The sequence below is a fragment of the Sus scrofa genome, chromosome 14, assembly GCF_054392235.1.
Source record: "Sus scrofa isolate SSC_HxYL_T2T_F1_AM1 chromosome 14, Sscrofa_HxYL_maternal_Yorkshire_Landrace_v2.0, whole genome shotgun sequence".
Classification (NCBI taxonomy): Eukaryota; Metazoa; Chordata; class Mammalia; order Artiodactyla; family Suidae; genus Sus; species Sus scrofa.
In genome coordinates, this window is record NC_139396.1 from 28,038,884 (window position 1) to 28,061,675 (window position 22,792).

General features: G+C 44.7%; 1 protein-coding gene and 1 long non-coding RNA gene across 9 annotated transcripts in view; both read right to left on the reverse strand.

Annotated features, from left to right (window-relative positions):
• BIN3 (bridging integrator 3) overlaps positions 1–22,792 on the reverse strand; it is a 53,342-nt gene that overhangs the window by 20,135 nt on the left and 10,415 nt on the right. For 7 of the 8 annotated variants that reach the window (XM_084997595.1, XM_084997598.1, XM_021073390.2 and 4 more), the window contains one exon: positions 1,653–1,701. In XM_084997595.1, the coding sequence (XP_084853721.1) occupies positions 1,653–1,701 (49 nt within the window). Of the gene's footprint in view, positions 1–1,652; positions 2,660–6,401; positions 6,846–22,792 lie in introns of those variants that run through there. The other variant, XM_084997599.1, reaches the window with a different exon arrangement.
• Positions 14,761–21,923, reverse strand: LOC146396443 (uncharacterized). Its single transcript, XR_014828315.1, has 2 exons — positions 21,008–21,923; positions 14,761–19,032 (listed from the first exon to the last, which is right to left on the reverse strand). It is a non-coding gene; the product is annotated as an uncharacterized LOC146396443 (long non-coding RNA).

Genomic DNA, 22,792 nt, shown 5'->3' on the forward strand with positions numbered 1-22,792 from the left:
AGGGGAATCCAAGGAGGGAGCCTTCCAAACCCAGCTTCTTAACCACTCCTCGATGCCTGGCCTGTCTGGAAGAGCTGATGCCATGAGTTAGAGGACTACAGTTCCATCCCCAACAAGACGGATGTGAGGAAGCGAAGAGGGAGGCCACCGGGCCATCTATAGGCACTGGGTGTGTACATCTGCCCTTCCCCTGTGGAGTCCTGGCCACTAACTTCTCAGAGTAAAGGACCCAGAGAGCTTTCCAATAGCAAATTCAGGCAAAGATGCTAGTCACTGCATCCTAGCCTCTACTTCTTTTGAGGAGAACAAAAGCTATTTTGATAAAGGTTGGGGTGTTAGGAGAAATTTTTGTTTGTTGGTTGGTTTTTTGGTAGTGAGTGCTGGGAATTAAAGACCCTTCTGGAAACCACTTCCCTTTCAGATCTGCCCTGGATTAAACTCTGGAGACTGGGAGCCACACCCTCCCACTTCCTGGAGCAGGCTGGAGCCTGCCCAGATGCTTGGCGCTTCAGCTGCAAGCCTGCACAGCTGGTCAGCCTCTGCATGGGAGGTCAGCTCTGAGTCTGTCCTCCTCCTGCCTTTGCTTGAAAAAAAGGAGGGCTCTTTTAACATGAACCCATTTCCCTTTAAGTGACCTACCTTTGGATTTCCCAAAGATAGAGCCACTGTTCAGATGTGTGCTGGACTTCCCTTCCTGCCAAAGCCAGTTCTGAGTCCTGGGCCAAGGAAGGCCAAGGTTATTAAGACAAGAATTGTCAGCGGCTAGGATGACAGACAAGGGCCTCCACCAGGCTGACAGCGCCGGGCTTTCTGGAGCTGTCACGGTGAGAGACACTGTACAGATACAGTCTCCCGTGGTAAACCCTCACTCAGATTTGTGGGTGAGGAGCTGAGAGGCCACACTTGACCAGAAGGCCACAACCTCAGGAGGGCCTTGCAGCCTGAGTGGGGTCACATGAAGCAATGTAAAGAATACCGAACAGAGCCTCGAACTCGAATTCTACTCCCAGTTGTGTCAGAATAGGTTTATGACCTTAGTCACTGCAACTCCTTGGGCCTTGGTGTCCTCATTAGGAAAACTCAGGAGGCTGGAATGGATGACCTCTCAGGGTTTCCAGCTCTAATTTTCTAAGAATCTAGATTCTCTTCTCTTCCCATTGTGGAGATAAAATAGGGATAAAAACTGGGGGCTTACAAGGAGGTAGAATTTAATCACGACTCCTGCTGAGTGGCTCCAGGTCCTGGCTAAGAATGCGTTTAGCAGCAGAGAGAAAGGGACCTGGACATCATGGGAAAGTCTCCCGGCCTTTAACACCGCCTGAGGGGGCCTATGCTGCAGGAACCCTTTCTGCAAACTGCAGACGGCCACGCCAGGTCCCAGTAATGAATGGGCTGTTCAGAAGCAGGGTGTCTGTCCGTCCTCACCCACCTCTTTCACCTGCCCCTGGAGGAGAAGCGGCCCAGGCTGATCTGAGGGAAGAAAGTGTCCCAGGACAGGAGGTCCTGCAAGCCCCCGTCCGGGCGAGGTTCTACAGCAGCACGACTGGGAGTAACAGGCCCAGGGCCTGCCTCCCCAGCCCTACGCAGCACTGAGCCAGAGCTCCGGTTCTAAGCAAAGGCCACCGGAGTCTTGGAAAGAACTGGTTACTCACTGTTTTGGGGACAATCTGTTTCTTGGGCTGCCCAATCTTAAAAGGAATCCTGTAAGAGAAAGAGACAAGGAGGGGTGTTAGGAGAAATGGGGGCAAGATGTGGCTGAAAAGACTGGATGAGTATGGGCCACTTCTCTCCGGAGGGTAGTGAGGAGTGGCCAGGCCCGGGCTCCAGGAGAATAGTCCTCCAGGGACAGTGTCAGATGGGGTGGCCCGAGCATCTTTCCTACTAATAGTGTGTTGTTTAAATACACTGCAAAGGTCAAGGCAGGAAAGACGAGATACTGCACAAATAAAAGTCACCACAAAGTCTGTGGCTTGAGGCTCAACTGGATAGCTGTCATCCTGGAAAATGCGCCTTTAAAAAAACACCACAAACCCCACTATCACCTGCATTAGGTGTTTCCCTACTTTTTGAGAGAGAGACAAACGGTGGAGGGCTTCTTGTGTGCCAGGGAAGAGGTGACAAATTGTAGGAGCAGCAAGGACTAGCCAGGCTGGGTTACTTTCTGCGAGAACTGACAATACCTAAATGAGGCTAGCTTGCAGAAGACTGAATCAAGCCCAAGTCTGCCTTGAACTTGCTGGGAAGCTCTGCAGCTCAGGATCCCTTCTTGGAACAAGAAGACAGCTTGGCATAATGGAAGGAAGGTCATGGCCTAGGAACCTAACCCCGAGCGCTAATCCTGCCTCCCTCTTGGCAGGTAATGACGGTGCTGGGACTTAATTTCCTGGTGAAATGAGGGGGTTAAACTGGATAATCTAGAAGCTTCCTTCAAGTGCTGCAAATTTTATACTCTTACAATTCTGAGAAGAATAACCAGGCTAGAAAGCAACCACAGTGCATCCCAACAGCCGAGGAGACGCAGGCTTCTCCTGGACCAGGTGGGAGTGAGTTTTGCACCCCTGGCTGGGATCAGCTCAGGGACAAGCTCTAGGGGTGCAGGCTAGGACTCCCCCCTTTTTTTTCTAAAGGGCTGCACCTGAGGCATATAGAAATTCCCAGGCTAGGGGTCAAATTGGAGCTGCAACTGCCAGCCTACGCCAGAGCCACAGCAACTCAGGATCCCAGCCACGTCTGCGACCTACACCAAAGCTCACAGCAATGCCGGATCCTTAACCCACTGCGCAGGCCAGGGGTGGACCCCACATCCTCAAGGATACTAGTCAGGTTCATTACCGCTGAGCTACAACAGGAACTCCACGGACCCCTCTCACTGCTCTCTTTCCAGTGCTCAGGACCAGCCGACCTTCCATTCAAACCTCCCGCTGCACTGCTGCCCCCACCCCCTCCACCAGGCCCCTCCCTTCACGCCCCCCTTTCCCAGAGCCTGGCTTCTCTTGGCTCACACTGACCAATACTGCTGCTAAACCTGATGGTATAATTAACCACCGATAATAACCCCAGACAACAATCTGGTTGAGAGGATGGGCCAGCCTGAGTCACAGCGGTTTAAATTTAATTTCTGGAGGACATCCTGTTTATTGTTAACCAAGCCCCGTAATTTGGGAGCGTTAACCCTTTGGGGGCTGGTGGATTCACGTGGCTTCTGTAAACAAATAATTTCTGGCTCTATAATTACCAGGGGGAACGGTAAGCCTTGAAACCAAAAAGGAAAGAAAAAAATGAAATTGCTGTTTCCCTTTCACAGACCTAAGGAGGAAAGGTTAAGGGGAGAGGCGCACCTTAGCCCTCGCGCCCTCCCCTTGGTACTCGTCCCCAAATCAGGGATTTGAGTTGACTGACACAATGGTTTTGGACAGCGAGCAAGTGCCCTCAAGGACCATTTTGGTGACAGTGCAAATGAGGTCCTGGTGGCATTGTGAAAAGATTGATCCTGTTCTGTGTGAGGCACGCTGCCATATAAAAAGCTCTAGACCAGCAATCAGAAACCCTGGTCTCTGCCTTTGACTCATTTCTTGAACAAACTATAAAAAAAAAAAAAGTTGGACAAGACGGCCCTTTCAGCTTATCGCAAACGTGAATTCTAAACTGATTCTCCATTCCAAGAACATGGGCAGCAGGATGAAAATGCTAAAGACTCTTCAGAGCAGACTTCAAAGTGATTCTAACTTGGAGTCTAGTACTACAGATTAGATACAAAGAAATTGGGAATTTAGATTCCATTATTTGTGGTGCCACAGCCTCTCCCTAAATCTTAATTTAGAATCTCGGTATTTTTGGAACTGCAAGTTACCATAGAAATTTTTCCAGTTCAACCCTCTCATTTTATAGATGAGGAAGCAGATCTGGAGGGTTCAGTGACAAGCCCAGGGTCATTCAACGACAAGACCCAGAACAATCAAGGCTGTGACGACTTTTTTATTTTAAATTTTAATTAAAATAAAAAAAATTTTTTTGGTCTTTTTACGGCTGCATCTGCGGCATATTGAGCGTCCCAGGCTAGGGGCTGACTTGGAGCTGCAGCCGCTGGCTTACACCACAGTCACAGCAACGCAGGATCCGAGCTGCATCTGCAACCTACACCACAGCTCATGGCAACACCAGATCCTTAACCCATTGAGCGAGGCCAGGGATTGAACCCACGTCCTCACAGATGCTAGTCGGATTTGTTCACTGCTGAGCCACAACAGGAACTCCAAGGCTGTGACTTCTTGTCCAGTTTCTCTCTACTTAGAGTTTAATACTCTTTCACATGAATTTCTTACATGTATTTGAAACAAACAAACAAAAAAAACCATTTGATCAAAACACCTAATCTTATTTATGTTTGTCTTTTGTCCTTTTAGGGACACACCTGAGGCATATGGAGGTTCCCAGGCTAGGGGTCTAATTGGAGCTGCAGCTGTCGGCCTACGCCAGAGCCACAGCAACATCAGATCTGAGCCACATGTGTAACCTACACCACAGGATCCTTAACCCACTGAGGAAGGCCAGGGGTCGAACTTGCAACCTCATGGTTCCTAGTTGGATTCATTTCTGCTGTGCCACTACGGGAACTCCCCAAACACCTAATTTTAAATTCTGTGTAATTTAGAAACGGTTCAGTTAAGAGACTGGATGGAGTTCCCTGGTGGCTCAGCAGGTTAAGGATCTGGCATTGTCACCGCTGTGGTGCAGGTTTAATCCCTGGCCCAGGAACCTCTGCATGCCACTGGTGTGACCCCCTCCCCCAAAAAGAGAGATTGGAAATGAAAGAGGACAGCGATATCGGGAGGAGGCTGGTGCTGAACTGGGCGCTTCTGCACAAATGAGAGATTGCATGAACAATGTAGATGGAACTAGGTCTTTCTCTGTAATTCCACTGCAGCTCCTGACAACCATCTATAACTTTATCATAAGATTTTGATATTCTGATTCTTTTCTAACTGATCTCTTCCAAAGCCATCTCCCTGTCGGCTAGAAGAATGGCCTTAAAAAAAAAAAAAAAAAAAAAAAAAGACAGCTTTTAATTGTAAAAGTTTCAGATTTACAGAACAGTTGTAAGGGTAGTACACTATCTCCATATACCCCACACTCGTTTCGCTTATCATTAACATTTCCTACTAGTAAGCCATCCTTGTCACAGTTAATCCATACTGAAATATTAAAGCCTATACTTTAATCAGATTCTCTTAGTTTTGACTTAAAGTCCAGCATTTGTCTACTGTTTTCTCATGGCTAGACTGGGGAGTGGGTCTGGGGAGGAGGAAGTAAAGTGCCATTCTCACCACATCACACTCTGGGCAAAAGCTAGCACCTTGCCTTGTTATTGTTGAGGTGAACCTCAGTCACCTGGTGGAAGGAGCCTTTCCCCAGGATTCTCCACTTACAGTCGCTCCTCACCCCCTCCCACACTCCCACCCCTCTCTGGAAGGAAGCCAGTAGGCACAGCCCACACTCAGGGAGTGGGAGTTATCCTCCACCTCTTTCTGGGCAGAGCTTTGCCTAAGCTATTTGGGATTCTGCATGGGAGATTTCTCTTCATTTATTCATTTATATCAGTATAAACACATAGATAGTTATTTTATATGGGTTGTAATCCAATGCTACTTCATTCTGTTGCTCAAACTGTTCCAGCTTTGGCCACTGGGAGCTCCTTCTGACATACATCTGTGGGGGGGGGGGTGTGTGTGTGTTTGGTTTAGTGCTTTCTTATTTTCTGGACTACAGATGCTCCAGGCTCACTTTGTACATTTCCTGCTCCAGCCCTAGAACTGCGGAGGAAGTTCCTAAACCAGCAGCCACCATGCCTCTATAATATGGTCTCAACCTTCCTTTCAGTTTCCCTTCCCGTTTACCCAATACAACTACCCTGACTCAGCCAAGTGGCTATGCATTTATTTGCCAAATTCAGACTCCTTATAAGTAACTTCCTTCCCAAAACATGTTTTAGGGCCAACATGTCACGAATAATTTCATCAGGACAAAAAGCATAAAATGGTGACTGTCCAGGACAACTGGGACATATGGCCCCCTCACCCATAGGAACAACTGTCCCGTCTCCTGGCGGCATCAGAGCTGTTCTGAACCTTGCTTATTTTCTTCCAAATGTCTATGACTTTATTTGGCCATTTAAAAATATTTTACCGGAGTTCCCGTCGTGGCGCAGTGGTTAACGAATCTGACTAGGAACCATGAGGTTGCGGGTTCGGTCCCTGCCCTTGCTTAGTGGGTTAACGATCCGGCGTTGCCGTGAGCTGTGGTGTAGGTTGCAGACGCGGCTTGGATCCTGCGTTGCTGTGGCTCTGGCGTAGGCTGTCCGCTACAGCTCCGATTCGACCCCTAGCCTGGGAACCTCCATGTGCCGTGGGAGCGGCCCAAAGAAATAGCAAAAAAAAAAAGACCAAAAAATAAATAAATAAACAATAAAAAAAATAAAAATATTTTACCTTGTACAGTTAATTACAGTTCATCTCTTTAAAAAGCAAAACATGCTCATCAGAAAAAGCGTGAGAAATACAGAAAACTCTAAAAGAGAGAGAAAAGGAGAGAGGAAAAAGAAGAGAAGAAAAAGGAAAAAAACAAACACCCCAAATAGCCCACAGTCTCATATCAAAAAGATAACCAAGGTTAATATTTTGGTGTTGATTATTTTTTACACATTTGCAGGAAGAAAAAAACCTGGAGCAAATGTGCTGAATGTTAGTACTGGTTAATTCTGGGTGGTGAGAATATGATTACTGTTTTCTTCTTTGCACTTTCCCTATTTTTCAAATGAACTAAAAAAAACCCAAAAAACAAAAAAAAAACCCTTAAGTTTTTCCCTTTACTATAAAAATAACACCTGATGAGTGTCAAAAACTTGGAAAACCACAAGGGACACACACACACACACACACACATTCCCAAAGAGAAAAAGCAATGCCCCAAATCTCAGTGTATACACATATACATGGACGTATGTATAGTATATCAACACTCACACAACTTTTAAAAAGCGAAAGCAACATGTATTATGAGTATTCTTATGTGCCAATACATGGGCTTCATCCGCCTGACTTTTGCATTAATCAACTGTACCACTGGTTTTATTTTTGGAACCCATACTGCTTACTGAATGTCATTTTAACTATTTCAAATTTTTCTTCTATTATAAACAAAAACAAGTGGCTAAATCTTTGGGCACATCAAGGATTAGTCACATAGGATAAATCCTTTGTATTAGTATTGCTGGGTCAAAGGATGTATGTGGGTTCAAGGCTTTAATTCATTTGCCAAATTGCTCCAGAGATAAAATGAAACATTTACATTTATTAAAGCATTGAAATAGTTTACATTTTGCCACCAGCCCTTTGGCTGGTATATCAGGATTTTTTTTTTTTTTTCTCCTGGCTTAGTGTTCACCTTTCCCTTTTGTACCTGTGTGTGTTTAATGCAACAGGAGCTTTTAATTAGTATGAAGTCAAATTGACCAAATCTATTTTCCCGCCATGATGTCTTCTTTCAGTGTCATACTGAGAAAGACCTGCCTCTTCCATCCCAACATAGAAAAATTCATCTGTATTTATTACCCTTACTATTTCCTTCTATTAATCCAAGTTTTGCTCTTATCAAAGTTATACATGTATACAGTTTAACAAGGTTACAACATATGCTAAGTAAAACATTAGCTTCTAGGACCCCCAATCTCACTTGCCTGAGATGAGCACTTTCCATTCTGCTGGGTGGTCATTGTTTGTTTTTTCTTTTTAGGGCCAAACCTGCAGTATATTAAGGGTCCAATCAGAGCTTCAGTTGCCAGCCTATGCCACAGTCACAGTAACAAGGGATCCGAGCCACATCTGTAATCTATGCCACATCTTGCAGCAACGCAGATCCTTAACCCACTGAGCAAGGCCAGGGATTAAACCTACATCATCATGGATACTATGTCAGGTTCTTAACCTGCTGAGTCACAACAGGAACTCCTGGGTTTTTTTGTTTGTTTTTGATACATACCTTTGCATTACTAAATAAAAATGTGTGCATTGCAGAAATAAAAACAAAAATAAACAAATGGAAACTAACCAAACTTAACGAGCTTTTGCACAGCAAAGGAAACCATAAACAAACTGAAAAGACAACCTATAGGATGGGAGAAAATATTTGCAAACAACTTGACCCACAAAGGCTTAATTTCCAAAATATACAAATAGCTCATACAACTCAACAACAAGAAAACCCCACAAACAACTCAATGGGCAGAAGAACTAAATAAACATTTCTCCAAAAAAGACATACAAATGGTCAATAAGCACATGAAAAGATGCTCAGAATCACCAATTATTAGGAAAATGCAAATAAAACTACAATGAGATACCAACCTACACAGGTAAGAATGGCCGTCATCAAAAAGTCTACAAATAAATGCTGAAGAGGATGTAGAGGAAGAGAGAACTCTCCTACCCTGTTGGTGGGATGTAAGTTGGTGCAGTCCCTATGAAAAACAGTACGGAAGTGCCTCAAAAAAACTAAAAACAGAGCTACCATATGATCCATCAATCCCATTCCTGGGCATATATCCAGATAAAAATCATAATTCAAAAATATACATGCATCCCAGTGCTCACTGCAGCATTATTCACAATAGCCAAGACATGGAAGCAACCTAAAAGTCCACTGACAAATGAATGGATAAAGATGTGGTACATATATACAATGGAATACTACTCAGCCATTAAAAAGAAAAAAAGATGCCATTTGTAGCAACATGGATAGAACTAGAGATTATCATATTAAGTGAAGTAAGCCAGACAAGGACAAATAGCATATATCACATATATGGAATCTAAAATATGACACAAATGGACCTACGTATGAAACAGCAAGACCCACAGACATAGAGAACAGACTTGTGGCTGCCAAAGGGGAGGAGGAAGGAGAGAGATGGACTGGAGTTTGGGGTTAGCAAATGCAAACTATTATACATAGAGTGGATAAACAACAAGGTCCTATTGTATAGCACAGGGAACCAGGGAACTATATTTAATACCCTGAGATAAACCGTAATAGAAAAGCATAAAAAAGAATATATGTATATACATATATATAACTGAATCACTTTGCTGTACAGCAGAAATTAACACACTGTATGTAAATCAACTATCCTTCAATAAAAAAAAAATTTTAAGGGTAAAAACAGAGAAAAATGTGTGCATTGACACTTGATTGTTAGGTTTTAGGCCCTAGCTATTGACTTTTTATTTTGGAAGGGGAAGATTTAACTAAACAAACACACCTCTTTTGAGTCTTTATCCCTATTATCCAAAGGCACATTTGCAACTCTGTCTTCTCAAAAGAGTTACACTGATTTGGTTAGACCAATACGAAATCAAAGATTAGGAGCTAATGTGATTTGTTTTCCTTCCTGCATGTGGCAGCCAGCAGACTGTGCAGCCTCAGCCAAACCTTCAGGAGACAGCAGAGTTCCCAAGCCAACCCCCACCCACCTCAGCTAAGCCACTCCCAAATTCCTGACAATCAGAAACTGGTATGGTTGTTGGGAGGCACCAAGTTGTGGGGTAATCTGTTACACGGCAATACAGAACTAAGAATACTGCATAAGTTTTTGCCTTCCCTAAAAATAATTTTTAGGGAGATCCCACCGTGGCGCAGCGGAACAGAACCTGACTAGTATCCATGAGGATGTGGGTTCGATCCCTGGCCTCGTCAGTAGGTTGGGGAGCCAGCATTGCTGTGAGCTGTGGTGGAGGTGGCAGACGAGGCTTGGATCTGGCGTTGCTGTGGCTGTGGTGTAGACCACCAGCTACAGCTCTGATTCGACCCCTAGCCTGGGAACCTCCATATGCAATGGGTACGGCCTTAAAAAAGAAAATAATTTTTACTTTTCTTTCCCATGCTTGATTTTCTATGTATTCCTAATCATACCTCAGTTGCCTAACACACTCCCAACACATTTCACTAGGATCAGGTGTTCCATCATCGTCCCTTCCAGAAACAGTCTCTACTGGAGCCTTTGACTTGCTCAGGCCTGGACTGGCTGCCTCCACCTTTGCTGTACAGCCACCATCCTCACAGGGCTTCCTTCCTCTTCTAAGATTTTTTTCCACCTGGATTCCATGTCTTCCTCTTTCTTGGTTTACATCTCATTTGTGTGGAGAGAAAGAGTGAGCGAGATCATTTCTGAGACTCTGCACAGGCCAAGCCCATTTTATTCTATCTTTACACTAGTTTGACTAGGTATAGAATTATAAGCTGGATAGGAGTTCTTCTAGAATCTTAAAGGCACAAAACGTTTTCACTGTCTCCTCACATCCTGGTACTGCTGTAGTGGTAAGGTCTGAAGCCACTCTGATTCCTGAACTTTGGCCTGCCCTCCCACCCCCTTTTGGCTATGACTGTGGTATTCGGAAGTTTCCAGGCAGGGGATCGAACCCGAGCCACAGCAGCGACAACATGGGATCCTGAACTGCTGGGCCACAGGGAAATCCTGACCTTTTGGTTTTCTTCATGCGAGCTTCAAGGATCACATGTTTGTCCCCTGTGGTGTAAAATTTCACAATGAGGTACCCTGTGGGTTGGTTTTCACCCATTGTGCTGGGGGAGTCACAGGACTCCTTCAATTTGGCAATTTATAATCTTTGGTTCTGGGAGTAAAGAAAACTTTGTTGTTGTTGTTGACCCCTCCCCCCAAGCATTCATTTTCTCTATTTTTTTTATTTCTGAAACTCTTGCAATTCTGATGCCGACCCTCCCTGGCTAGTCCTCTAATTTCTCTATTTTTTTCAATGTTTTCTTATCTTCCAATATTTCTAAAGTTTTCCATTTCTGCTCTGATGTTTTTAACTTTCAACAGCTCTTCTTAATTTTCAGGATGTTCTTTTCTTTGTGGTATCCTGTTTTTTATTTTTATCTTTTTTAACTTTCTTGGACGCCATCTCTCTCTGAGAATCTTCATGATAGCTCAAGAAAAAGTTTCTTCTTCCTTTAAAGCCTCAGTTTCCCTTCAAGTTGCTTTTTTGGTTTGCTTTGGTCTTCATTTTTCATATTAAACATGTCCCTTGGATGAGTGGTGGTAACTCTTGGCTGTCTTCTTGAATATAACACTGGAGACAAAAAAGCTGACAAGAACCTGTGAGTATAACAGACAGAATGACGTCTGTGGTCTGTCGTACAGGATGATCTGGCAGTGAAGTTTGGTTGGGGATCCCTGATACCAGCATCTAGTCTTTTTTCTGGGGGAGGTAAACTTCCCTAGAGAAGATTCTTCCATTCTCCTGTGTTGGGAATAAAGGCCCAGCTCACTGTCTTGGGAGCTCAATGAGTAGAAGAGGCCTTGAGTCTGGGGAACTGGGGTTGGGGGTTGGGTCAGTGCTCCAGGCACGTTTATCCACTTCAACCTCCTCTGAAGCCCTGTCCTCACCTGCGCTTGAAGTGGGCCTGGGTTTTGTGGGCCTGAAGCTTATACGACTTTGCATGCTCTTTTTAAGAAGAGATTATGAAATTACAAATATAAAAATAGACCTGAAAGTGAATGTTTATTTAGACAGAGAAAAAGAGCATGATAAATTACAAGTTATGAAAGCTGACAAATAACATGAACATCAGAAAATCAAGAATAACCTCATATTTGAATTAATCATCCACTTGACACACCTTTATATTCATTTCTCTGTATTTTGTTGGCTGCACAGTCTATGATTGCCTTTTCATGGGACACAGAGTTGGTAAATCATTTTCTTAGAGAGAAAAGAAAGATAATTTAGCCTTTTCTCTAGAAGGGTTGATTGAAATTTGTTTTCTGTTACTGACAGTTTAGAAAAGCTTTTTTCCCCCCTGCTTATTGGTAATATATAAATATAACAGAAATTTTCAGATTGTTATAAAATTAGGAAAATCTCATGTTTCTTTCATAAATAAACTGTAAGATTTCAGGGCACATTTCAAATTTTCTTGCACAGTGACTAATCTTAAATGCTCCCTGAATTAATGAGAATAATCAGTTTGTCATTGATGTCCTTGTAGGAGGACATATCATGAGTCTTATGTTATCTTCGTTGTCTTTCATGCTAAATCTGCTAAGAATTTAAATGTTTTAGCAATGTGTTCACATGATTTGCTCCTCCTCTTCAGTAACTAGATTATCAAATAATCACCACTCCTATTGAAAATTGGTCTTATTCTCTTAATGAATTACTAGCTTTCAGTACAATGTGACAATGTTTTGCTACACTTTACTTGATTTCAGGATAATATCTATTGATTTCATTGCTCACCTCTGTCACTTTTGCTTTGTGTTCTATTTTTTATCCAATTTTTCTCTTTGTTATAAAACAAATTTAAAGAGGATCCAAAAAGATACCTATTAGGAGTTCCCGTCGTGGCGCAGTGGTTAACGAATCCGACTAGGAACCATGAGGTTGTGGGTTCGGTCCCTGCCCTTGCTCAGTGGGTTAAGGATCCAGTGTTGCCGTGAGCTGTGGTGTAGGTTGCAGACGCGGCTCGGATCCTGTGTTGCTGTGGCTCTGGCGTAGGCCGGTGGCTATAGCTCCGATTCGACCCCTAGCCTGGGAACCTCCATATGCCAAGGGAGCGGCCCAAGAAATAGCAAAAAGACAAAACAAAAAACAAAAAAACAAAAAACAAAAAGGTACCTATTTGTGCACTTCTAACTCAGGACTCCATAATTTCTCATGTCATTAAAGTTTTTCAAAAAATATCTGTCAAATTGAGGTCAAAACAGCACACTCCCAACTCAACAACCCTCCTCAATAGTCCCATTCCAAGAAAGGTCTATTCTACTCCAAAGCTGCCTGACATGAAGGGTCGTATAAAGAAGAAAAAGGATGGGAGGAAGGGGTAAATTAGGAGGATGGGAATAACATATACACACCACTGCATATAAAATAGATTATTAACAAAGAGCTTTTGTCTAGCACAGGGAAATCTACTCAACAGTATGGAATAACCCATATGGGGAAAAAGAATGGATGTGTGTGTGTGTATTTTATATATATATATAATTTATATATATATGTAATTTATATATATATATAATTTATATATATATGTAATTTATATATATATATAATTTATATATATATGTAATTTATATATATATAATTTATATATATATAATTTATATATATATATAATTTATATATATATATAAATTACATATATATATATAATTGATTCACTCTGTTGTACACCTGAAACTAATGCATCATAAGTCAACTATACTCCAATAAAATTTTTTAAAAAAGGAAGGAGGACAGGAAGGTAGGGGTTTTCTTAAGTGAGTGTAGTATAAATACATTTATGAAGTTTACAGAAACACAGGATCATGTGGACACATGGTTAGGGTTCCTTCCAGGGCCTTGGATGAGGTCCATGCAAGCAAGGGGTCCTGAAGCTTAAGCTTTACTAGTTTCACACAGTAAATCCACCTCTGTGTGCCCAGCAGAGAATCTCCCTGCTCCCCTCTCCGGGGGGTGGGGGCCCTTGGTCCTTCCACAAGGGCGAGACGGGGACAGTCGCTGGTGAAGTGGGGCTGGGGAAGAGATGGCATGGCTCGCGACTAATTTATAAACAGCTTTCAAACAGTCCTCCTGATCCCAGTGTTTGCTTCACCCCCACTGACGGGGGTACCTAGGGCCAGTGGTTCCTGAAACTCTGAGGATTCTGTGATGAAAGCTCTTGGTTTTCCTAAAGGCCAGTTTACAATCTGGCTTTCTGGGAACTGCTAACTCAGTTACCCCAAGTAACTACAATCCAGGCCCCAAATGCTGTCACTGCCTCTTCTATTCTCCCTGAATTTATAGATTTTATGTTCAAAAAAAAAAAAAAAATCACGGAGTTCCTGTCGTGGCGCAATGGTTAACAAATCCAATTAGGAACCCTGATCCCTGGCCTTGCTTAGTGGGTTGGGGATCTGGCATTGCCGTGGGCTGTGGTGTAGGTCAGACGCGGCTCGGATACCGTGTTGCTGTGGCTCTGGCGTAGGCTGGCGGCTGCAGCTCTGATTAGACCCCTAGCCTGGGAACCTCCACATGCTGCGGGAGCGGCCCAAGAAATGGCAAAAAGACCAAAAAAAAAAAAAAAAAAAAATCAAATCACTTTACTGTGCTTATTGCAGGATTTATGAGGGAGAAACATTTATTCGAATTCTTAGTCTATTTTAAAAATGGGTTATCTTTTTTCTTTAAACTGTTGAATTGGAAGAGTTATTATTTTTTTAAATAGAAGTATAGTTGACTTACACTGTTGTGTTAGTTTCTGGTGTACATCAAAGTGATTCAGTTATACATGTATGTACATTCTTGTTCATATTCTTTTCCACTACGGTTTATTTCAGGATACTGAATATACTTCTCTGTGCTATACAGTAGGACTTAGAGTTCTTTGTATATGCTGGGTGCAAGTCCCTAAGTCTAATAAGATAGATGATTTGCAAGTATTTTCTTTCATTTGTGAGTTTTTTCACTCCCCCCACCCCCACTTTTTTTGCTTTTTAGAGCCATACCCGCGGCATATGGAAGTTCCCAGGCTAGGGGTCAAATGGGAGCTACAGCTGCCAGCCTACGCCACAGCTCACGGCAATGCCGGATCCTTAACCCACTGAATGAGGCCAGGGATTGAACCCGAGTCCTCATGGATCTTAGATTCGTTAACCACTGAGCCATGACCAGAACTCCAAGGGTTATTTTCATATAGTCTTTCACATTTATTTTGTTAGATATTAACATCCCAATGTAACACTTATATGTGAAATTTTTGGCATTACACATCTTAGGTGCATTCCATGGAATTTCATATTTTTGGCTATAGTACAAATGGATTCTCTTTTTCATTTTATCCTCCTGATACCCAGGAAAGCTACTGGATGTTAAATATTTACCCCACAATCAGTCACCATATCTACATACTTAACCTATACAGCCCAAGAAATTTGGTGGGGGGTAAAAAGAAACACAAAAAACAAAAAATTGGGTTCCAAATAGACAGTCATATCATTTGAAAATAACTGCAAAATACCCCTCTTCTTCCCCCATATTTGATACAAATTTCTTGTTCCTTGTTACATTAGCTAGAAATTGTAGAAAAATGTCTCTGACTTTAGTAAGAATGCTTTGAGTCTGATCTTCCACTGTTAAAAATAAGGAGGGCTCCCGGTTTCAGCCAGGAAGCCTCCCAAGAGTAAAGAAATATTTTTCTGTTCCTAGTTTACTGAGAGACACAAAGACTGAATTTCTGAATTACATCGATGCCTTTTCAACACGCGTTTAGTTGACCAGTTGGTTCTCCTACAACCTAGTGCTGTGACCAACTGTGCAAATGCTTGTCCTAAGACTGAGCCATCCGTTCATTACTGAAGTCAACTCCGCTTGGTAAAAGGTACATGCTAATTAACTCTGGTGTGCATACATTTTGCTTTCTGATCGTGACATATCAGCACCTCAAGCGCAGAGACTGAATCTTGCGCTTCTTTCCAACTCCTGCAAGTGCTGTACTAGGCACAGTGCTATTTTCAACCTTTTACTGAATGAACAGTCAGTAACTAGGTATTAAGGGCCTCCTCCACGCCTAGCACTATGTGAGGTTCTAGGGACATCAGGATGAATAAGGCAGATTCATTCTATGATCTCATGGAGCTTGGAGTCTGGTTTTCTGCACACAGTAAGCAGGGAATGAATGATTAAATGGATGAGTAAAATGAGTCCACTGCCCCAAGGGCCCTATAAAATGCCATAATTTAGGGTTCCTGAAAAACCTACTCTTAGATGAGGCTATATAAAAGACAAAGGAAGGTAATGCCATTGTCCCTGGTCTCTCGATCCTTGCCTGGCCAAAATACCACCGAAAGAGGAATCACCAGCCACAAGTACCAGCTGGAGTCAAGGGAAAGTGCATTCAGTGGAAACTGAGACAAACGGAGCTGGCCTTTGGCAGTGGCAGTAAAGCCTGGTGACGTTATCAGAGCAGGGGTCAAGGGAAGACATTTTCAAGGGCTTGAGTGGAAAGACGGGTGGAGGAGAGCCTGCTGGGTTTATTCTCAGGCTGCCAAATAGCAAAGGTGCTCCACTCTGCCACAGAAATATCCAGAAAACTGGGGCGGGTGCCCTGATGGAGGGATCAGATTCTCTGCCACTGAGGGGGTGAAAGATGGCGAGAGGAAAGAGCACAGCAACTGCACACCAACCGGCTCCTCTGCCTCTTCTCGGTGACCATCCCCCACCCCCAACTTCATCCTGTGAACAGGAACGCGGGGACACCCTCAGAAGCAGCTGCTTTGGAAAGTGTGTGGCAAGAGTGACAGCATCACAGCAGCTCCGAGGATGGAGCTGCCCTGGCATAGCCGGGCTGATGGGGCATGGGGGTTCACTGGGCTCCGGACTTCAGTTCCTCCTCCTCCCGAGAGCTTTCCTCGGGGTCTCCCCTTGGAATCGGGTACATAGGCAGAGTCTCTTGCTCCCCAGAGAATCCTGATGTTCTGGAAGCCATCAGGCAGGCTGTGAGCTCCCGGCCCCGGACCAGAGTTCCCGACTTGGTTCCACTTGCCATGCCATAAATGTGAGCACCAGAGGGCAGGAGCAAGGGTATTTTGGTCTCAGCAACAAAATGGAGAAAACATGACTCTCAGCCCTACCCTTCCCCAACCCTCAACAGGCCCCACCTCAAAAAGAAAAAAAAGTTCTATGTGTACAGAGGGGAAGGGGGGGAAAAAAGGTTCTATTTTCTTTCACAATAAAGAAAAGTCAACAGGATGTTCTCCAAAGCTACAAATATACTTTTTCAAACAGTAAATATCTCCATTAGCAGCATGATGCCAGCTGGCTAATTCTGTCTGCCTCAGTAAAACCTTTCCCAAAAAACTCCTGCTCTTGTGTAACGTCTATTTACAAAACCAGCTCTTGTGCATTTTCAATTTGCTAGGTTTCTCAATCTTTTGTTTCCCCACCCCCTCCACTGCAGAGGCAGAGATGAGAGGCAGGCCCAGATGGCAGCTGGGTGGGGATCCCCTGGTCACCCCAGCAGATCCCTCGGGCCCCGCCTTCTTCAGAGAGTCTTCCACTTCCATGACCGAGAAGAGCTTAAAAACCTACACCCTCTTCCCTGGCCTTTGCTTGGCCTCCAGAATTTGTTTCCACCGAGACTGAACGGGCCTGGGCCTAGGCCTGGCTGGGGGTGGAGAGAACCAGGCAATGATTCAGTCTACCCCACCCTGTATCTTTCTGATATCTCCAGTTGGGCAAAGATGACAGGGTTTTTTTTTTTTTTTGGTGGGGGGGGGGCAGGGGAGAGAGGTGAGAATGAAGGGAGAGCAGAGCAAAGAGTAGGCGGCAGTTGATAGTGGCTGAAATCCTGGCTCCCCGGGGAGTGGTCTGGGCCTGAGTCACTGTCTCGGCAAGAGCAGGAAGGTGGGCGAAAGGCAGCAGCTTCTGCAGGCTGGAAGGATGAGCCCCCCTCCTCCCAGCCTTCTGTCACCCTAGCCTTCTCTGGTCTGAGGCCCCCCAAGGCTACCAGCACCTTGACAATGGGAGAGAGCGTGCGGCGGGCCAGGCCAGGGCTTAGGGGGAGTCAGCTGGCTCCGGTGCGGCAGCTGCTTGTTGGATGCCATCCTCTCTGAAGGGCCAGTTGGCTGCGGTGCCAAGGGCCGAGGCAAGTTCAGTCCCGGCAAGGACGTGAGAGACCGTGTCAGGAGGGGAAATGGGCAGAGCTGTGACTGACCCATTTCCAGCGCCTACGGTCGGCCACAGCCTCTCCGGCCCCACCTTAGTCCTTCCCCTAAATTAGCCGGATCCCAAACCAGAGCACGGAGAACACGAGCCTCGCTGGCCGCCAGTCCGAGGAGGTATGTGTGTGTTTAAAAATAAAAGGCATGACTCTGTGACTTGGCTGATCTGTCACTTGGACCAGAACACTCACCCAGCTCAGCTGTGATCCCTCCTTCCCCATGCTCCCTGGGCTGACCTCTGAGAAGGAAAGACAGACCGAATCCCAGAAATGTCGGGGGAGACAGCCCATTAAAGCAGCCATTTATTGAGCAGCTACTATTGCCGGTTTCCGTGCTAGGTGCTTCCTAGCTTGTCAGCTCATTCAAAGCGGTGCCCTCCCACAGTTCACTCAAGAGACAGTGCCCTGGGTAAGGGGATGTGCCCCGGAGTCAGACTGCCTGGGCTCAAGATCTGCCAGCTGTGAGATGTGCACAAGCTACCTCATCTTCCTGTGTCTCAGTTTCCTTGTCTATAAAATAGGGTCAGAGTGTACCTATCTTAGAGAGTCACCTTAAAAGCTAGATGACTTTAATGGTTCCTGGCCTAGTGTAAGCAGCCTGTAAGTATCTGTCGTAAAGGTCGTAGCGGTGGTATTTTGATGATGATGATCAAACGGAGGCCCAGAGGGGAGACCTGAACAAGGTTACACAGAGAAAAGTATGGCCCGGAAACCTGACATGTTCCGGGAGCAGGCGGCAGTTCCACGTCACAAGGCACCACTACCAGGCCCAAGTTAACATATTTGCTTGAAACTGAGTGGTAACTTCCTCCTGAGTAGTGAAAGAATTTGTGGCAGACGTTTGGAGGCTGATGGAGCATCAAAAGGTCAAGAAGAGAGAGGAAGGAAGGCAATTCGGGGAAGAAGTTTGGATTGGTGGGGGCAGCTCTTTAAAAACTTCTCATATTTGATGGACAAATAACTACCTATTCTCATTCTAATTTAAGACAGGAAGAGGTAGAAAGTGGGATTTCCCAGTTCATAAAAGGGAATCATAAGGCATTTGGAGGTGAAAGGTTTGTCCCGCTTATGGAACAAGCCAGAGAGAAGCCTTCGATGGGTTCACAGTGGCTGAGACGCAGACTCTGAGAGACACCAGACCAGCTGGTTAGCTTCTGAGGCACTAGCTTTAATTTCATTCTTACTTCCGTCCCTTACCAACCAGGATTTTTTTTTTTTTTCTTTTTAGGGCCACACCCGCAGCATATGGAGGTTCCCAGACTAGGAGTCAAATTAGAGCTGTAGCTGCCGGCCTATGCCACAGCCACAGGAACGCCAGATCTGAGCCCTGTCTGCAACCTACACTACAGCTCATGGCACTTCTGGACCCTTAACTCACTGAGGGGGCCAGGGATCGAACCCGCAACCTCATGGATACTAGTTGGGTTCATTTCTGAGCCACAACGGGAACTCCCCAAACCAGGAATCTTAAAAAGAGCTTTCATGCTACCTTTTCCCCTTATCTGTTAAGGGGCTGGCCCCTAGAAAGCAGGAGGAGGAGGGCTGGATGCAAACTCACCTAGAGACCCACCTCCCTAGGTCATCTCCAGCTTTGTGGCCACAGGAGGCAGTAATTCTCTATGAGGTCAGCCTTGGCCCTGATGCTGGTCAAGAATTACAGAAATACTGTAACCACGCAGAAAAGTATCAAGCATACACAGTAAGTACTCATGTATCTACCACCTAGCGTTGCCAACTTCCTACACTGAGCCATACTTGCTTCAGATCGTATTCTTCAAGCAGTACAACAGCAACGATCCTGCTAAAGCTCCGAGTGTTCCAGCCTGATTCCATTTCCTCCCCTCCTTCCCTGTTATCCTCCAGGTAACCACTACCCCGGACTTAGGGTTTATTCTCATACTTTTACTACATTAGTTTGAATCCATAAGCACAATATATTGTCTTACAAGTCTAGATGATACAAATAGCACAATACTGAATGTATCATTTTGAAACCAGCTTTTAGATTCAGCTTTATGTTTCTGAGATCTGCCCCTGTAGATACACACACAGCTCTCCTTCACTCATTTTCATCACTACATATTTCACTGTGTCATGATACCATGTTTTATTTTCCCATTCTTCAGAGGCTGGACCTCTGCAAACAAAGAAGCCGTGACCACTCCTGTGCAGGTCTGCTGCTGTGCAGGTGGAGAAGTTTCTCTGTGTGAGGGCTAGGCCTGTCTCCTACTGTGTGAGGTGTTGCAAACTCTCAGAGCCATTTTTGTGTCGCTCCTCTGCCCACCTCCACCCCATGCAGTGGCTGCCGGTTCCCACCGCTCCTCATCCTCCAATACTTGGCATTGCCAGACGCAATTTACCATTCTTGCCAGTCCAATGGCGGTGAAATGGCATCTCATTTCTCATTGTTGGTTTAATCTGCTCCTCCCTGACTACAAATAAATGGAACATCTTGGTTTAGGCTTTTGTCCACTTGGGTTTTCTTTTCTATAAGGTGACTCGTGGTTTTCAAATCTATGGAATAAGTTCTTATAAAGGACCAGCCTGGGTTCTTCTGTATGTATTATAACCCCTGACAAACAACCAAATTAACAAACAACACTCTCTCTACCTGGCTGGATTCGCAGAGGTAAATTTCTACTCTAAATATTTTTAACGAACTCCCGGATAAGTGTTTTTCAAAATAGGTTGTATGTAGAATACTCATCACTCACCATTTACACTGCTATGCATTATTCCATCATAAACATATCTCAAAATCCATCATGAAATCAACTAAAGTGGGTCATTCTTTAAAAAACAAAATGGAAGGCGCTCCCATCGTGGCTCAGCAGTTAACGAACCCGACCAGCACCCATGAGGTACGGGCTCAGTCCCCGGCCTGGCTCAGTGGGTTAAGCATGTGGCATTGTGTGAGCTGTGGTGTAGGTTGCAAACAAAGCCTGGATCCCATGTTACTCTGGCTGTGGCGTAGGCCGGAGACCACAGCTCCACTTTGACCCCTAGCCTGGGCACCTCCACATGCTGTGAGTGCGGCCCTAAAAAGACCCAAAAAAAAAAAAAAAAAAAGCATATATATATATATAACATCATAGAAAGAATCTCTGTACACATGCAATGTGAAACATGTCAAGTATGTGTGTGAGCATGCATATCCATTGAAATGAAAGGCATTTCTGACTGCAAATTGTGGTAAAAAAATTTTGGAAGCTACTATCCAAGTTAGTCCCCCTACCAGGATCCATTCTTTCTCTTTTCTGAGTTATCTTGCAGACCACTGCCAAATTAACCTAAATCACTGCTTTTGCCCTGCCACTTCCCTGCTCAAAAACCTTCAATTTCCAAAAGCCTAGGCTCAATTTCAATTCCTCAGCGTGGCAATGAAAGCACTTACAATGTGGCCCCAACTAGAGTGCCAGCTCTCATCCACAAAGCCTCTACCCAAGTCACTATTTACTAAACCCAGGCTGGCTTCCTGACTGTCCGCCCCCAACGCTTTTTTTTTTTTTTTGGTTTTTTTAGGGCTACACCCATGGCATATGGGTTCCCGGGCTAGGGGTTGAATTGGAACTGCAGCTGCCGGCCTACACAACAACGTCAGACTGGAGCCATGTCTGTGACCAACACTGCAGCTCACGGCAACGCCAGATCCTTAACTCACTGAGCAGGGCCAGGGATCAAACCCGTGTCCTCATGGATACAACGAGAACTCTGGCCCCCAACACTCTTGATGCATTCTATCTCCGCACACCTTTTCCACACCATCCTTCTAGCCGGAACCCCCTCCTCTTTCATTCCCCACAGCAACAGGACACCTTTCAGGTTCAGTTAAAATCATACCCTGTTTGAAGGCTTTTTTGATGATGCCACACAGATGTCTAGTGATCCACTGTCATTCCTGTGGACCCCTGTCACTTTCCATATGCTGGTCAAGACAAGGATTGATTTGTGTGTGTGTGTGTGTGTGGCCACGGCCACAGCATATGGAAGTTCCTGGGCCAAGGAACAGCAATGCCGGTTCCTTTAACCCACTGCACCAGGCTGGGGATTGAACCTGCACCTCTGCAGAGATGTGAGGCACTGCAGTCGGATTCTTAACCCACTGTGCTACAGTGGGAACTCCAAAGATGGATTCTTAAAGCCTTTTGAATATCCTCCAACATTTGGCACAGGTCCATGTACATTAAAAAAATGCTCAATATGCAGAGTTCCTGTCTCGGCTTAGTGGAAACGAATCTGACTAGCATCCATGAAGACGCAGGTTCAATCCTTGGCCTTGCTCAGTGGGTTAAGGATCCAGTGTTGCCATGAGCTGCGGTAGAGGTTGCAGACATGGCTCGGATCTGGCATTGCTGTGGCTGTGGCCTAGGCCAGTGGTTACAGCTCTGATTTGACCCCTAGCCTGGGAACCTCCATATGCCACGGGTGCAGCCCTAAAAAGACCAAATAAATAAATAAATAAATAAAGTTCAATATGCATTAAATCCACAAAGATTCACTGAGGACTATCTACATGCGACAAACTATACTGGGCTCTATTTAAATGCATTAGCCACCAGAACAATGGATTTAGGAAAACAACTTTAATAGCGTAATTGCCAATTTGAAAGTTACCTCAATAGATTTACTTAAACAGTATAATACTTAAGGAAACCTTTTTTTTTTTTTTTTTTTTTTTTGTCTTTTTGCTATTTCTTGGGCTGCTCCTGCGGCATATGGAGGTTCCCAGGCTAGGGATCGAATCACAGCTGCAGTTGCAGCTGAAGCCTACGCCACAGTCACTGCAACACCGGTTCTGAGCTGCATTTATGATCAATGCCGCAGCTTGCAGCAACGCTGGATCCTTAACTCACTGAGCAGGGCCAGGGATTGAACCTGCATCCTCACACAGACAATATCAGTTCTTAACCCACTGAGCCACAGTGAGGACTCCAAGAAAACATCCTTGACTAAGAAGTTGTAGAATTCAATATACTTGACTCTTTTCAACTACTCTTTCCAAAGTCCCTTCACCTCTTTT